We start from the raw sequence: 18,434 nt of genomic DNA, 5'->3' as shown, positions 1-18,434 counted from the left end.
CAAATTAAAATCTATCATGTCTTAATTTGAAGCTATCCTATCTTGGGAGCAAAATTAAATGACGCAGTGTCCATCAGCTGTTCTTTATGGAGAGCAGGTAAAAAAAATCTAGGTATAAATATATCGTGTCGTGAAACTGCAAGGAATACTGCATAAGACACAAAAGGTATGTTGAATTTGATGTTTCAAGCACTTATCATATACAGAGAGGTCAATGCTTCTATGAACGAGATGCAACGGTCTGCTAGTAAGTTGTAACTGTTAGTGTTACCCTCGATATCATTTGTCACCAGATTTAGCATAACCTTGAAAAAGTCAAGTTTGAATGCTGAATATACAAGCTCCCGATAGGTGGCCTTTCCCTTCATTGCAACCTGATTAAGGTAGATTTAAGCAATGACAACAATTGACGCCCCTTCAAACAGCTTTGAAGTGAGAACCAGTACTACAGTAAACCCCTCTTTGCTGCAGTCAAGGTGAAGTTCTGTATCAAATTACAGAGATATCCCACACTGGGTAAAGTTAGGTGTTTTACCTGCATGAACGCCAGGATTCAGGAAACCCAATAAATCAAGTGCTGATGTTACCAAAAATGAAACTTGCATCAACTGACAGCAAAATCCTAGATATATATATATATTTCTTATCCTACGGATATAATGAATAAAGGAGAAGAGGGGAGAAATGGATAAAAGAGTTCTTTTGAGACCAAAAAAAACATTATGACAATCTGTATGGACTCCTGTGTGTGTATTTGTACCATATTGTACCATAGTCTATGAAAAGTTATTGTACCATAGTCCATAGAAAGATATTTTGCAAACTATTAATGGGTGTGGTAAAGATCGAAGAATATACATAACTTCATAAGCAGACAATTATTAATCAGTGCATGTGGTGTCATGTGAAACTATACTTAGAACTGTATGATTCCAGTTATAGAATCAGATTGCAACTACAGAAAGCATAATATCTGTAGATCAATAACTGTATGTGAAAATTTTAATCTCATTAGAAATGATTTACTTTTTTACCATCAGTTTCACCGGAGATTATGAATAAACCTACTTCACAGTATTAACTATCAGTTTAAGGAGTGTCCAGTATGCCATGGTGGACTGTTCATCTTGAAGGTGGACCACGTAGAGTCAACCATGCTGCAGTTAATCTCAAAGATGAGATCTACTCTTTTGGTGGCTACTGCACAGGGGAGGACTATGAGACCCGCAGGCCTATGGACATACATGTCTTAAATACTGGTAAGTGTATTTTTTTTCAACCATATATATATATATATATATATATATATATATATATATATATATATATATTTTTTTTTTTTTTTTTTTTTTTTTTTTTTTTTTTGTCTGTGACAAGAATAAATTAAAAAAACTATTTCAGTGTACATCGTCAGGTAACACAATATGACTTGCATAAAAGAAATTTGCCTTCTTTCTTGGATCAGTATCTTTTTGTTTCTATCACTGGGTTTATCACAGACAGATGTTATCATGATTGAAGCGTGATTGGTCTGTTAATTTCACTTACATTGTGCATCATTACTGAATGGTGCATTTCTCTTACATAGTGTGCTTTTCACATATAAGGAATTGATTAAAGAGTTAACTACATGTAACAAGCCACAACAAGATTGTGTTTGTCATGGAATGGTAATGTTACAAACAATGAGTCAGATTCATAAATGTTTAGACTTAATCATTCAAACATGGTATGTATGAATGTACAGCTCAAATCTTTTTTTTTTCTTTAGTTGCTTATCAATGGAAAAAGTTGCCCTTGCCAAGACCAGATGATCCTCAGAGTAAAATCACTCCCTACCAGAGATACGGGCATACGGCAGTGGCATTCAATGACTGCGCCTATCTTTGGGGAGGAAGAAATGATAGTGATGGAGCTTGCAATATACTTTATTGCTATGACCCAAGTAAGACATTTTAACTGTCATTTAGCAATTTTAATCAAATGCATAGTTTCACCTGTAGATAATAAAGATTCATTTTTTGTCAGCTTTGTCTGGGGTTTTCAATCACTTGATAGTTTTTAGCAATAGTAACTCTACTTTGACAAAAGATGTTTTAGTAATGACTCAAGTTTTTCAATGGGGAAAAATTATCAATTTTTCCGATCCATAATTTTGGAATCATCAAAAATTATATTCTATATAGCTTTTTGGTGCATTTACCGCATAGAAGAAAACTACAAGGTAGCCTGCTTTTCCATTTTGTTGCAATTATTCAATGTGCATGTTTTAATTTAAAGAATTTATGACTTAAAAATACAGTATCTATAAAATTCACTATTTTTCCCATTGGAAAGAACAGTTTTTTTTTTTTGTGTTTCAAAGGTCATACATATCAAATAGGTTTTTGAGGCACCAACAATATATTTTTAAAGAAATGATATGATTTGAAACCCAAAGCTTATTATGATATCATGCATGGGATGTATAACACATTAAGTATATGATTATTTAAGGTACTGGAAAGTGGTCAAAACCCAAAACCGGAGGAGAGACCCCAGGAGCTAGAGATGGCCATGCTGCCTGTGTCATAGGAAATAGAATGTACATTTTTGGAGGTTATGAAGAGGAGGTATAAATGTTTTATGTCCCGTTGCTATATGAATAATGTTATCATGCCAAATTAAATTAATAAATGGTTTGGAATGCACATTTTTTTTTGTATGAGATATTAAAGGGATAACTTTCCATATGAGATCCATGTTTCACAATAAATACATTGAAAACAACTCATAGAAATATAATAAATTCTATTTTACCACCAAAACAGCAGTTATTGCGATTGTTTTGGAATCCATGTTTGCCATTGGACCATGTGACTTCCATGGACGGCCACCCTTAATTTATAATAAGAGATTACTACAAAAAAAAAAAAAAAAACAGACTAACTTTGAATGGAAGAACAGGTTCTTTAACCATTGTTAAGTATGGGAAAATTGTCATGTACCCTCCAAAAATCCATTTTGTTGCCAAATTGAATAGTTGTTGTCCCTTTAAATCTGAGCATCCACTTTTCAGTACATTTTACGCTTTAGATTTCATCCATATAACTGACATAGAAAGCAATACAAGGGAAACAATTACTGACACATTATACACTTTTGCGTTTTGAATTGGTGACAATTTTAAAAACTGAAAAATGACAATTCACTTGAATAGGTGTCTCCAATATATATATTCCTTTATACTGACATTAGTCCCATAGTCTTGAGCATTGTGTTTTCAAGAGATGAATTTGCTGTCTGTGTGGTATATAACATTTTCTTGGAAGTAATCATAAAAAGCATTTTCTCATTTTCTCAGTTAGCTAGCTGAAGAAAAAGTGGGTTAAATTTCCAAAAAAAAATTTTTTTTTTTTTTCTTTTTGCAGGTTTACAGATTCTCAAATGATATTCACTGCCTGGACTTGTCCACATTTATCTGGTCACTGTTGCACACATGGGTAAGTACATGTTGGTATAACTCACAGGATACCGACACCAGATGATCTGGATGTGCTGTTTGTTTAAAGATGCGTGCACATGCTTTGTGCAGAGAGTTCTTGCAGATAGTTATGATTCCCCTCCTTTTTAACTTTGTAACCTTAAAGAAAATTTTCACTTAAAAGAGATTTTCAAAGGCTAAAAATTAAGTTATGGATTTTTGAGTATGATTAAGATGCACTGAGAATCCTAGAGCGCATTCACAGCAGTGGACTAACAGATCCACAGATGAAATATGTCTGAATCACTTGCATGCTTGTTGTATAATCCCAACAGGGAATCTATTCAGTGTCTAATCGGGAATTAAGCGACAAGCTTTTTAGTGGGTTACCATATTTGATCCTCGGATCTGTTAGTACGCTTTTCTCAATGTGCACTTACCTGTATAAGAAAATTCACATTTAAGAGATTTTCATTTCTGAATAAAATTCTTCCTTGTATACTTTTCAAATTTTTTATGATTCAGCTCTGGGAACGGTTAATAAAATCTTTGATATTTCAGGGTACCCCAGCTCGCTGGCGAGACTTCCACTCAGCCACTGGCATTGGTCATTTTATGTATATATTTGGTGGCAGAGGAGATAGAGGAGGACCCTATCACACAAACAATGAAGTCTATTGTAATCAAATGCAAATATTTAATACTCAAGACAATACATGGTATGAGCCAAGTTGTACAGGAGACATTCCTTCACCTGGACGGAGGAGTCACTCAGCATGTGAGTTCAGGTTATAGGGAATGAGTCTGTGCATTGTCTACATACAAAAAAAATTTACTTCAAGCTATCTCATCCTGAAACTTTTTGTATTTTTTTTCACCAGTAAGTGATTGTTTTCAACAGAAAAGAGGTAGTATCTGGTTAATTGCAAAAAAAAAACCTAATACATGTATAACACAAAATGATGAGGGAATTCTTTTTTACTTATGGCATGAGAGATAACTTGATTAGCGTTAACATGGGGGGTTTCTCTCTTCATTATAAAAACTGTTGCAGATGATAAATAACCAAATTTGACATTTCCTTCCAAAATCAGTATGGTGTTTGTGCATGAGGTAAAATCAAAATGATACATAAATTATATCATATTTTTTCACATTAACTCAAATTTGAGAAATTTCAATCTGCTGCATGTGAAGCAGAAACCCAAGGAATATATTGGACTTTCTCAGTCTGTCACTATGAAAATGCTGTTTACTTTTTCCTTCTCTATTTCTTTCAGTTGTATATAAAAATAAGCTGTATCTATTTGGTGGTTACAATGGTTTGGTAGATGAGCATTTTAGTGATCTGTACAAGTTTGATCCAGGTAAGTGTATTTTCATCTTTTTTAGTTTCACTAAGATACTCCTATATAGTACATGGCTGTAGATTTTTATGTACAGTTCAGTTTCTGTATATATTCTGATCATCATTAATTTTGGTGACGTTCACCCCAAAATTACCATGCTGTATTTTAGTATTACTTTCATTTTACAAAGGAAATTTATTTGATAAAAAGGCAGGTTGGGATCATAAATCAGCAAGATTGGATTTTTTTGCAAAAGTTATTGATTTTTTCCTTGTGACACACTGACACCTTTGGCTGGGGGGTTTAAAGCACTCTACATTTGGAAACATGACCTAAATTGAGACTTGAAGACTTGGCATTACTGTCTTTTCAGCTATCATTCAAGATGATCAAGTTTCACGGAAATTTGCATAAGAATTTGCAGGATTTTTTTTGGAGAGTTTGGTCAGAAATAAGTGCTTTTTTAGTTTCCCTTCATTAAGGGTGAAGAAATATTCCATTAGTCAACAGTTAGACAGCAAACACTTTGGTAAATTACAGCAGTATTGCAGCTTCTGATATTATTCTCAAGAACACTGATATTCAGGTTTTAAATTTTGTTTTAAAATGATTACTGAGGTCATTATTCTGTAATGACCTCAGCTGCACCACAGCCGAAGTCATTATATGTGCAATATTACACTTAATCATGAGACTTTGGGCTATCAGTGATGATTGCTGTTGGCTGACTACTTCTTTAGTTACCATGCTTTGAGGTGATGTGATTCCAAGAAAATGAAACATACATGGTGCCAACTCCTACTAAATGCCTTCTGATGTTTTTGGTTGTAAGCAAACTTATTTAGATATTTTTAGCTTTGATATGAGAAAAGAAATGATGGCCTAAAGCAAGTGTATTCTTCGAAGTATGCTGTTGTTCTGTGTCATTATTTCATGTGTGTGTGTATGTTTGTTTGTGTATGTATAAGAACCACTGAAAGAAGACCTTTGGGTTGCTAAAATTGATACAAAAATTGAATAATACCAGATCATGTTTTCTTTTCTACCTTTTCTGCCCATGCAGATCTTGCTGATAGGTTCCAACCTCCTCACTCTTTTGGTCTAGGAGGAGATTCTAGAAATTAAATGTATTTAAAAAAATAAAATCATCCAGCCCCCAGGGACAACGCAGCTCAGCACACCAAAATTCTGTGCACAATGTCTATCCCTGACAATAGGTATGTTGTTCCCCCAAAGTTTATGCACTCCTCACTTTAATGGCCACAGAGGAAATGATGCATATTACAAATACATGAAAAAACAGGCAGGATAGCATGGTCTCCAATTTTTCTCAAAAGCCTTGGTATAAAAATTTAGACAGAATAGACATGCTCTTCTTATCCCTTCATGTTGTAAGATAGATGTACTTGATATGGTCAACGTGTGACTGCTTTTTTCTTTGACAACTGGAGATGATTTATTGAAGATTAGTCTTGAGGATAAGATTTGCTTATAGGAAGTGCACCTGAAGAGGTAATTGATAGTACACAAGTAAGAAGCTTTGTTCACAATTGCAGGAACTTATTTGGTCAGGGATCCACAAACATTTGCATATTGAAGTTGAAATTTTTATTTTGAATCCATTTTTCTCCAATTGGCTCATTTTGAACTTTTTTAAAAGCTCTGCCTCAGTTTAGGTTGCCATTTCAAGGTCTTCCATAGTATGTAATCGTTAAGGTGGTTCTAAGCTAGTTTTACATAAATCATGTCTGGTTCAAAGGGAGCCCGAGGTCATTAAGTAGATAGTAAAAACATGAGGCAGGTTTTCATTATTTTTGATATTTAGCAAGGTATGACACTGGTACTTTGATAAATCATTGTAGCTAACAGCAAAGTGCAAAAGAGGACAATATGCTGTATAGTGCTTGATTTCAAAGTATTTGTGATTTAAGAAATGGTTAACGTATGTTTTCCATACATGAAATATGCTCTAGCTATTTCTATATTTTATTAGGTAAATAAATGCTTGGCATGATTAAAGAAAATTACAGAGGACATTAACTTGGGTATTAAAAAAATTATATAAATGGATGTGAAGTAATACTTATTCTTGGATTATAACCCATTATTTGAAGCATAATGAGGGTCAAGACTAGGCTTTTTTTTAACTAGTTGTATTGTATTGTATTTCCGATAAAGACAGATGAAATTTTTTTGATGAAACGGGTCAGGACTTAAACCATGTGTACCTCCAGCACTCACGCTGGTGGCACAGTAATGTGGTTTATTCAGTAGAGAATGTCCTTTTAAATTAATGGAATAGACCCTTTTAAAAATTGGACTGGAGCCTCAGCCAGATCTTGGCCTCAGCCAGATCAAGAGGGAAATGTGAGGAGATGCTTTGTTATGTAAACAACCATTTTTTGTGTTTCAGATACTTGTCATTGGTCCTTAGTGAAGTGTATAGGTGATGGACCTTGTGCCAGGAGGCGGCAGTGTTGCTGTGTTGTAGGAGATAGACTGTTTTTATTTGGAGGTACAAGGTAAGTTTCTGTAGCAGATGGTGGGTGGGTTCACATTTAAGCTTTTTAAGACTAAATTCATAATTTCAATCACAGCTTGTTTGTATACAAAGATATCTCTCTATTGGCAAAGAAATGATTTCATCTAATTTTTGTGGCATATCCACTAACTGGATGGTCTTTCAGATTGTCCACCTCTAGGGGAACATGGGTTATTTAACCCCATCCAGAGACCTACCTATCCCTGCTTGGCAGTCAGTACTTAGGGTTTGATGCAGGGGTTAAGTTCCTGGTCTGGCAGTAAAAGATGTTTGTATGTTAGCTTTCAGTGTCTCAGAAGGCAGCTGGGCTGTATCCTCAACAGTGAGGTTAAAATGTCAGCACCCTAGCTGTCTGTGTCAGGGCCAAAAATGACCAGGTTTCTCATTCAAACTGCACCAAGATGCGGGTGATTGCCATATACAAGAATTGACTTTATTTTTACTTTAAATGTATAGAGTATATTTGTGGGATTGCAGACTGTATTAATTAATTGGTCATTTTCGCTTGCTTGTGATTGCACAAAAATATCTGTATTGGCAGATAATAGCAGTAACATTTCCACTGCTTGGTTATTCCTTGCATGTAAGGTTGTGCAGGATTAGGACTTTATAGAACCTTAATTTGTTTTTTATTGATGCTTTAATGGGTTCTGTGGTGTGAAATTAAACCCAGACTGTAAGCCATTTATGGACCATTAAATCACTGTGTTATGAAGCATCATTGCTTATTCCGGTCATAAACATGGTCTCTGTGGAAGTGCTTTTCATTAAATTATTGTTACATATCTTGTACCCCATGGAAACTAAAGAAAATAGGACTTGGATTCTGTCCAGTTAGACAGTCATTGCATATTTATGAAAGTTCTACCTTTATGGTAATAAGTTGATATTTGTTTGTCACTCCAAGCTGTGAAGGCACAGTTGCCAAGCACTTCCTAGATCATACAATATAGTGACATTTTTATTAAACATTTGAAATTACCACATTTCCTGAAAACACAGTAATGAAAGATCTTAATCCCGAATCATATAACGACATGAGACATTTAATTTTCCTTCTTCTGTGCATCAATGGTGGGGTTTTAAATACCACTATTGTACATTCATATTAGACCAGACCAGCATTAACTACAAAAACAGCACCAGTGTGTTTCCTTCCTTAAGCAACATGTTACGAGTGGGTTTTTGCTTACTACACTGGACTAGGATAAATCCTTTATATTACTGTACCTAACAACCCACCACTGAACTACTAGCTAACATCCTTATATTCCCCATTCTAAATTTATTTCACTGTTGGTTTCACTATAACTAGCATACTTGCTATGAAATATACTTATGTACAATTCATTTTTGTAGCACATGACTAACTTGCTTAAATGTGCTAAAAACTATGCAAATGAAATATACATGCATACACACACATGCACACACACACACACACACATGATAAACAATAATGAACAAAACTAATTGTCTCAAGTCGAGTCTCAGGTTTATATGGTTAAGCACATCCTATTGTTGGGATAACTTTGAATCCTCTTCTTGTAGTTGTCGTAGTCGTGCTTTGTGTAGGAAGATCATTTTTAGATCATGATGTATCACCTTATACATGTATGAATCTAGAATTTCATATAAAACTAAAATTTAAGCACTCAGCAGTGGCAAACCTCTGCCAAGGCATTTACCTGTAAGAAATAATAAATAATAAATTGACATTTCACTTTCAAGAAAGTTATCAATATGTAAAAAAAATTTAAAAAGCATTCAATCCAATGCAGCAAGAGATCCAATGTATGTGTGACTAAATTATCACTACTTACGTAGCTCCGATGCAGAGTTGGTATGCCTGTGACACGATGATGTCAGCTTGCAAATAATATCTGCGACATATACCACAGGTCAAGCCGTATTTTATTATTGCTTTTGTAGCTTTGACACAGAGCATGTTTCAGTGGTTATCCATATCCATGTTCAACATCAAATCTTTTCTTCCTTGGACTACCTCTGACACACCATGGAATTTTATGAACATCCTTCCCAGACCTTTTGCATGCTGCGAACAGACAAACCAACAAACACACAAACTAACAGGACAAAAACAACCTCCTTGTCAATTATTACATATGGTCCTTTCCATGCAGTTCTTGAATTCTTAGATTGACACATTTTGTAAGCAGTTTTGTTGATAAAGTCTCCTTGTGCATTTTGGTTTGTATTCAGTCCTACCTGTACTTAAAGGGATAACAGTTGTTCATTTTGGCCAAAAAATGGATTTTCTTGGAGTAAAGAACAGTTTTCCCATACTTACCAGTGGTTAATGAATCCATTCCAACATTAGTCCATCTAAAAATTTTGTTTTTTGTAATATTCTCCTAAGAGATTATTACAGAGTGTAGCCATCTATGGAGGTCACGTGATGTGATGGCAAGCAAAAATTCCAGAATAATTGCGTTAACCACTGTTTTGGAGGTAAAATAGAATTTATTAATTTCTATGAGTTGTTTATAATGTGTTTATTATGGAATATGGATATCATACGAACAGTTGTTATCCCTTAAACAGTTGTGAGGTACACTAATCTTTATACTGAAAACCACACGATTAATACTAGAGCCTTCTTACCTGGATTGGGCAGATATTGTAATACCATGTGTCTCAGGAGTGTCTGTAGACTGATTAATCTTCCCTGTTAAGAAAAATTAAACCAAGCAGAGTAGGATCACCCATAGGAGCCACTATATTTACGTCCCATTGATATTTTTCTGAACCAGTGTAAAAGACAATTTATTAACCTCTTTAGCCCCTATTGTCTTTTCCAGTAGAATTCCTTTTATCCTCCAATTTTTGCCCAACTCTGTGTACCCTTCCAAGTTCTCATTAATGGCAGTCATCTGTTTTCATGGCAAGGCTTTTGTCATTTTTATTTGTCTGTTCAGCTGACAGCTTTTCTGCCTTGTTAATTGTTAGAATTACGTCAATGAAAAGACATAGCCTTATAACACAGTAATAGAAAACAAAATTGAGTCTACTTGTCAAACATTTAAAAAATCAATTTTTTCCAAATGTGTGAAAAATAAAGTAATTGTAGGGAAAGCCATAAAGCATATATTTGAGAGTGGTTTGTCTTTAAACTTTAAAGTGAGTCTTTTTTGTTGTTCTTGTTATTGTTGTCTACCAATCTTTCATACAGAAATAACTATAATTGTTTTCTTGTGGCTGTTGTTTACCCCCATCTTTGGGCATACATGGAATGTGTCAGCTTCCAAGATGATTTAGCTGCTAGACGCATGTAGCTACCCTGAGTTATACAACACTAGTCTGATCCAGACTTATTTCATCAATTACCTATCTGTGGACCCTCAGCTGGCATTTTATAAATGATAAACAAAAGACTTAGTAATCAGACATGATTTTTTTTTCTTATTTAATATGGAAAGGCAGAAATAAGTTGTTTTTTTTTAATACCATTTTTCCAACTTTAGTGGGCTTTCAGAACCACAGTCATAATTTCCACTGATTCATTTCTTCCTACAGTGTTCCAACAACTCAAAATCATGTTCAAGTAATTGATGTTCATCAAAACATATTTATTATTAAATATATTGAAAATTGTATAGTGATTCAAACTTTCTGCAGTAAAAGAAATAAGAGGAAAGACAGAGGTACTATCTATAGTGGTGGGAGTTCAAATTATGTCTGAAATTCAGGGTGTCAGCATTGTAATAAGCCTTTGCCTAGGGATCCACATTTAAGTAATGTAACTATGTATGATGATATTAACGTCATTATGTAGCTACAGGCAACACTGAAACATCCGTATCTGTTATTTTATGTCATCTACTAAATGGTTAAAAACACTGTTGTGCATCCAAGAGAACGTGGAATTCAAAAATGTTTTTCTGTCTGCATTAATAAATGATAGTCATGGAGAATATATAGGAATAAAGTTGACATTTATTGGCAATATTTATTTGGTGTGTTATATGACAGACAATTTAGACTTCAGGGCTAAGAGGTTCTCTTGGAATTTCTAGCCTTTAGATCATTAAGATACATTTGAGGCGAGTTGGCATGTCAAATTGCCACTAAACCAGACCAAATGCCACCATATATATCAAATAGCTTAACATAAAGACAAACCAAAGGTTATTGTTTCATACTTGCTGAAAAATAATATTGGAACAGATATTTCCTGTTTTCTTTCTTTGCTAATGCTCAGTCATTTTTGCCAACTCTCATTTGAATTATTGAGCTAATGCATACACGGCAGTAATGCGTCATACTTAACTACATGTACGTTATTTAGATAAACTTTTACAAATTGTTGGGAGGGATAAATGGGTCAAATTCACAACCAGAAATTTAAAGAAGCCACAATTTTAAAGCTTATTTTTGGTTGACCATAATTGTAATTTTATTATAGTTATTATTTGCCTAAATATTTGTTCAATCTCAAGACTAAGGCAAGACTCACTTTGATTTCTGAAAGATTCTGACATTCTCAGTTTGTCAATTGCAGTCCAAACCCTGAGTTTGATGAAGAAGAAATGGTTAATACAGAGTTTGAGCTCATGGACCATTCTGACTTGTATGTCCTTGATTTTGGTAAGCAAACCAATATGTTTAATTGTTAACCACTTCATGTATTCACATTCACAAGTTGTTTTAATTCAGAAACTAAATTCTTGATTCAGCAGTAAAAATCACCAAGATTTATTTTGTTTGGTAATTAACTCCATTTTTTATTGCACATTTTTTTCAGTGCCCTCCCTGAAAACCCTGTGTGCCTTGATAGCACTAAAGTCTCAGATAGATACTTCCTGCCTGCCGGAGGATATAAGGTAAAACCACCAATGCTCTCAGTGTGAAATTGTATTAGTATAGAGTCTCATGCTGCAAGGCATTTTCCAGGTAACAGTTAGTTTGAAATGTTTGTTAAAAAAAAGTGAACTCGGACTTACTGTAAATTTTTTTACAATAAATGTTAGTTCATATTAAAGACATGGTTGTATAAATTACCAGATAAGATGAAAATTTCTAAGAATATTAATTTTTTATGAATATTAAAAAATCAATCATTTCCATAGAAAAAACCTTATGGCAAAACTTTCTCGTTTCTCCTCAAATTGGTTTTTTGAAGCCTCTTGGTTTAAATGATTAGCATCCTGTGATGAAATCATAGTAATGCACCAATAAAGGCGTTAATGGCAGAAAAAAAATAACTGCAGCTAACCACAATTTAATTCAAACTTAAAAGTGAAGTCTATTTCTGTTTTTAATGCAAATGATTTAAAGAAGATTTTTTGATGAGAGAAAACTTATTTCAATACTATCTGTTTAACAGAAATTGTTGATTATATTAAATCAACATCTAAGATGGTTATTGTTTATTTTATATATTATTTAACTTTACATATAAATATTTGGAAGCATGTCAGAAAAAAATGGACAGCTTCGGCCCATGTACACCCTAAGGTTTTGTACAGATATAAAAATGCAACTCACCATCCAATAAATTTAACATGGAAACATTAATCGTGAAACCGTGAGGAATGAATTTATGGTTGTTATACAATCATTATTTTATAGAAAGTGTTCTTTCTTTCAGGTGGGAGTTATTAGCAATGACAACTAACAGTAGCATAAGTAGACCACAGAATACCAATGGATAGGGATTTCTGTTCTGCATCTCTCATATCGTTCAGAGTCGAATAAAGCTATAGAAGAAAATCTCTTCTGCGATTCTGGTCTGTCTCAATTTGGGCATGCAGCAAGAATGAAGTGAATCACAGAATAAACTTCATTGAGCTCAAGACCAGTTTAATTCTACACTACAGCCAGACATATACATGAGGAGGAATTATACCAATGCCTTAACAGAATTTGAAGGAAAAAGAACAAAATGACTTGGATCATGTTTTTGTGGTGTATTGAATGAAAAGGCAACGTATCTTGTGCCGGTAGATTTATGTTATTAAGAAAAAAAAAACATGACTGTACAATCTCTGCTGTTACATGTAAAATATTTTTCATACAAGTAATGAGTCATGGCTTTCTTTCATGTGTCACCTGCCTCTGTAGTGGTTCCATGCTAATGCTGTCACCTTTTCTGTGCATAAATGTATATTCCAGGTCTGCCATGTCTATTCATCTGACTATTACCCTAATGGAAATTACGCACAAACTACAAACACAGGACTTGCTCCAATACTTTTTTTGTCAAGTTTTATTACCTTTAATACCTCACAATAATATACTCTCTAGAAATTACCCAGCTTGCATTGTTTTTCGGAGCATTAGAACCAGGTAATGAAGGTGACATATAAAACAAAAAAAAACTTGTCTTTTTGAAAAATATAATTCATCCACTTTGTTTGATAATAAGCAATTACCGCATTATGAACTAAGCTTGACTAGACTATGTGCATAATTCCTACCAAAGGTGAATTTCTAAAAGAGAGATGATGCAGAAGGAAAATCATTATACACAGAAAGCAAATTAACCTCACGCCATGAATATAAGAGGCAGTCACTCATGGTGAAATATAAATTGTGAAGTTATTATATGAAGACAGTGGTTTTAAGTAGCACTACATGTATATGTCATGAAGCTGTTAGGACCCAAGACTAGATAAACAAGCTTTTCTTGTGCCATAGATAGTGTAATGATTAGAAATTTGTTAATGCGATATATTTTCAGTTCTGTATGTTGTGCAAATATTTTGCATAAAATGTAGACTTAGATGTGGCTGTCTGCTTATCTTTTATTAGTCAAATTCAGCATGAAGACTTCTCACAGGCTAAACATTTTTGTGGTGTAATTATTTTTCCTATTTAGATATGGGAAGTGGTTATTCACATTTGATCATGCACCTATTTTATATGTTAGAATTGTGAAGTGCATCGGTTATAAATTGATGACTCTGGTAAGACTAGAAAATTGACAGCTTTTATTTTTAATGGTTTTATGTTTTAACTGAATATCTGTACACTGCACTTAAATGGTTTTTTTTAGGATGTGTATATGTAAGAGGCCAACTTAAAAACACATATTTTCTCAGAATTAAGATAATACTTCAAAAGTGGAGATGTTGAACTAAGGCCCACTTTGATGTCTGGAATGTGTGTATATTATGTGTGTATATCTGTTCTACCCATTAGATTTCACAGGCCACTCCTTGATTTGTAGATGGATCTTAAAACTGATTCTGCAGGTGTAGAATAAACCATTCTAAGCTGCCACTGTACAAATAAAGTTAAAAGCAAAAAGAACAGAATCAAAATAAGTTTTATATTTCTGAACTCGTATAGCAAATTGAGTGCATACAGCTGACTGTGCCAAGGTTTTAGGCAGGGGCGGACGAGTCTGTGGTCTGGGTTTTTCCGGAAGACGGTCAGAATTTTTCAAGTTTACATTGATGGGCATCAAATTTTTCTGTCAGAAGACGGTCAAGAATGGAGAATGGGTCAACAAAGATAATTTGGAATTAAGATAATACTCTAAATATCTAAATATCTCTGGATCTGCCCGTTGTAAGAACAGTTTGTGTGATACTCCTGATGATCAGATCCAGGAAACCAGAGGTGGGGCTCCTTGCAACGCTCTAATATAAGTGCATGTTTTCTTCACAAAAAGAAGCCATCCACATATATTCATGTATCAATATTAATACAAAAGTTCATATCACCATCCACAAACAAAAATATTAAATCTGTTGAATATGTTGAGTATTGATGCAATAACATAGGGAACAACCGTTGTTATTGGATGATTATGCTACCTCAATGTTCCTCGTGTGTTGGGGTATTCATGGACAGCTGATAGTAATAATGTGCATATTCAGACATAGCTGTCTACTTTGAAATAGGGTGTTGAGCTGGATTCAAATAAATTATAATTGAGTATTTGAAAAATTATATTGTCCTAATATGATCACACATTAGTTAATAAGAAATGGCCAAATAGGAATTCGCTTTGAATAAACAGTGCCAATTCAAACAATTTTCTTTTTGCAAACACATCAAACCTTCAATCACAGAAAGGTAAATGTACATGAAAATATAGATTTTAGAGAATCCTGAATTTCATCAAAATGTTGTACACAAGTTCTTTTGTTCTGTGTATTTGTCCTGACAACTGGTTTGTTTTTATTTTTGAACAAAATGGTTTCTTTCTCTGATTTGCTCTTTGCTATGTGTTAAATATACAAATTAAAATTGTAAAGTATCACATATTTTATAAGTACTGTTTTGTTTTTTTTTTTTGTTATTACTATTATATTGTTGTTTAAATTACTGATGTTTATGGAAAAGGAGAATTTGTGTACAGTGATGTGCAAATATACTCTTTTATATTTGAAGCTGCTGAAACATCAAAGCATTTAAATGACAGCTTTTTTATATAGGCACTAAATTTATTTTGACTTCAAGTTGATTTGCTTAGTGAGGTTTATGCAAAGTAACATCAAATTTTGGGTGTTAATTCTTATGAAAATTGATTGTCCCCCCCCCCCCCCCCCTCTTCGAACCACTTAACACATCTAAAAGGGAATGTATTATATCATGGTAATAATATGTGGTAACCGCTGCAATCTTGTGTCTGATATCCAAAGTGAGACCCAATATTAGTTTTGATTAAGCAGATGATGTAGCAGTTTCTCTTGGTATTGCCATGCTGGTGAATCTCTTTAACTAGTCTATCAGTTTAAAGGAAAGGGTGGTAATTTTATGACAAACTAGAAAAGCACTCCGAGAGCGCAGACCTCCACCAAGGCAGCGATTATTGAATATTATTGATTGATTATTGATCTGGATCACCACCAAAAACTAATAATTACTTCCTTGGCCCACTTCTGACCTACCCTGAAAATTTCATCAAAATTGGTCCATAACTTTTTGAGTTATGTTGATGACAGACAGACAAACGGGGGTGAAAACATAACCACCTTAGCGGGGGTAAATATTCTATGGTTTTTATTTTTTCAGATTTTTGCCTGTTGTTAATGTTATTAAAAAGGTTCATATTGCTAGGAAAGAACAGCGGAAACTGGTTTTTCATGAAAGGTATTTCATGTTTACAACATGTGCACAGAATAAGTTGTAAAAATGCTTTCACTTATTGAAATGTGATATCACAATGAGATGGCAGTGAATTTGTATGTAGTGTTATGTAAGGTGAAGCTGAAATATATACCTTAAAGGCATAATCGCTGGAAACACCAAGATTTTTTATCAAAGCATCTGCCATCAACAGTATTAATGTTGAGTGTTTTATTTTTCTGCTAGATAGTGGAATATTTTATTTGACCTTCAATTGGTCCAAGGTGTGAATTATGTAAGATTCTGGCATACTGACTGGCGTATTTGGATGAAAATGGATATTTCATTCTGCAGTGATACCTGCTCTTTGTAGAAAACAATGTAGGGATGGGATGGGATATTTGTCCCAACTTTAAAATTCTATGTATATTTTAAATATCTTCACATTTTTGGTTGATAACTGCACGCTAGCGGTATACCACATGAAGAGTATAACACTAGACTTACTGTCTGGTTATTAGCTTTATCAGGTACATATTTTTTGATAGTGGTCAGTCATGTTTGCATGTTCACTGAACCTTGGCTATCTGACTTCACCTATTGCTCTGAACCTTAGTCACTGCACTGGGTTTCTCACTGGACAGTGGAGGATCACTTTGGTCTGGACTGTCTGACTATTCACATTAGCATATGAGGCATTTTTTTCTTATGGTCAAAACAAAAACCTTTGTTGATTTTGTTTGATGTTATTGGTCTGGAAATGTGGCCAGACTATCCATAGCTGGTGCTGGAGTGGTTTTACAAAAGAATATAAGTGGAGAGTTATTCCAAAAGTTAGGACTGAAAGATTTAGTCTACTTTGATCAAAGATAAAATTGATGCAAGTTCACTTAAACTAGAACTGGTCTTACAGAAAGTAAAAAATCATCTTTTAGAATGGACTTTTTTTAGAGCCAAAGCTACTTATTTAAGTAAACTAGTGCAGCTTTATGGATCAAAGTGAACCACAACATACAGGTACAATCTAAAAGACAAGGCCTACATTCAACTGGGTTTTTCATGTAACTGGGTCCTGGTCAAATCTGCCAAGAAATAATGGTGAAATTCAATCAAACAATTCAGATATACTTTACTGAGCCATGTTGAAGTGGGTGATTGCAGTTTGTCCTTATAATTACCTCTATTACTAGTATGATTTACCTGAAATATTAAGAGTTCTGTAGTTACCATTTTTATTCTGTCTTTGTAAATTAAAAATGGTCAACATGAAAGGCAGTAAAGCTTTATTGGGTTAATAAGTCATTATAGGTGTATAGATAAGATGCATATTTTGTAAATGTAACAATATTAGGGCTTGCTTTTTATTATCACTAGTTGTGAAAATTTTTGCTGTAAGTGCAATATATATGAATTTCAGTTGAAGGGGAAATGGGGGAATTATGCAGGTTAGAGATCTGTTTACCTTGTAAATGGCTTCAGTAACGTCTCAATGTAGTTACATGTGATATTTTATTAAAGTAAAGAAAATTTAGCATTGTGTTTATTCTTTCACAGTTCATGTTTTTATGTTAAATTTATTGGATGGTGAGTGGCATTTTTATGAACCTCAAGTACAAATGCAAGCCAGGAAGCATTTAAAAGTCTATTCAAATAATTTATTGGTAGGAAACCCCATTACAAAGACAAATATATAAAAAGCATCCTGTACATTTTGTAAGGGTTCACTTATATTGTTGTTACAGTGGCCTTAATGGAAGTTGGGTTTTGATTTAATTCTATAATGACATTCTAATCACCCTAGTTCTTTAATACTACATTTCACGTTTTCATCAAAAGTTGGCATTCAAGTATCTGAGCAGTGAAATCTTTCATTAAAAAGCCCCATTCAGGTAGTGATAAAAATAGAAATGCTCACAATTTATGTTTGGATTTCACGTATATTTTGATTTCAAGAAGTCGCACTGACAAGAGCTTTTATATCTAATAGCTATTTAACATGCAGCTGTGTCCTATGCCATCCAGTAATATTCAAAATGGT

General features: G+C 33.8%; 1 protein-coding gene across 3 annotated transcripts; it reads left to right on the top strand.

The window, feature by feature from the left end:
• Positions 1–34: 34 nt before the first annotated feature.
• LOC106153003 (kelch domain-containing protein 3) lies at positions 35–17,927 on the top strand. 3 transcript variants are annotated; one of them, XM_013526761.2, is made up of 11 exons: positions 35–166; positions 1,089–1,259; positions 1,772–1,945; positions 2,497–2,612; positions 3,411–3,482; positions 4,025–4,241; positions 4,744–4,830; positions 7,226–7,334; positions 11,877–11,962; positions 12,120–12,198; positions 12,966–17,927. In XM_013526761.2, exons 2-11 carry the CDS (start codon positions 1,106–1,108, stop codon positions 13,027–13,029), a joined length of 1,158 nt encoding a protein of 385 aa, XP_013382215.1. In that variant the 5' UTR covers positions 35–166; positions 1,089–1,105; the 3' UTR covers positions 13,030–17,927. The 3 variants fall into 3 exon arrangements, with proteins under 3 accessions (XP_013382215.1, XP_013382218.1, XP_013382216.1); XM_013526764.3 differs by having other exon boundaries at positions 44–97; XM_013526762.2 differs by having other exon boundaries at positions 51–166; positions 1,041–1,259.
• Positions 17,928–18,434: the final 507 nt, after the last annotated feature.

Source organism: Lingula anatina, chromosome 2 (genome assembly GCF_051362555.1).
Source record: "Lingula anatina isolate TDL-2025a chromosome 2, LinAna3.0, whole genome shotgun sequence".
Classification (NCBI taxonomy): Eukaryota; Metazoa; Brachiopoda; class Lingulata; order Lingulida; family Lingulidae; genus Lingula; species Lingula anatina.
The sequence above is the reverse complement of the archived record's forward strand: the minus strand, read 5'-3'. Positions and strand labels throughout refer to the sequence as shown.

Bases quoted from the DNA above. Each gene is read 5' to 3' on its own strand.
- LOC106153003 (XM_013526761.2), top strand. From the start codon at position 1,106: ATGCCATGGTGGACTGTTCATCTTGAAGGTGGACCACGTAGAGTCAAC. The intron at 1,260-1,771 runs GTAAGTGTATTT...TTTTTTCTTTAG, and splicing joins CATACATGTCTTAAATACTG to TTGCTTATCAATGGAAAAAG. The intron at 4,831-7,225 runs GTAAGTGTATTT...TTTGTGTTTCAG, and splicing joins TCTGTACAAGTTTGATCCAG to ATACTTGTCATTGGTCCTTA.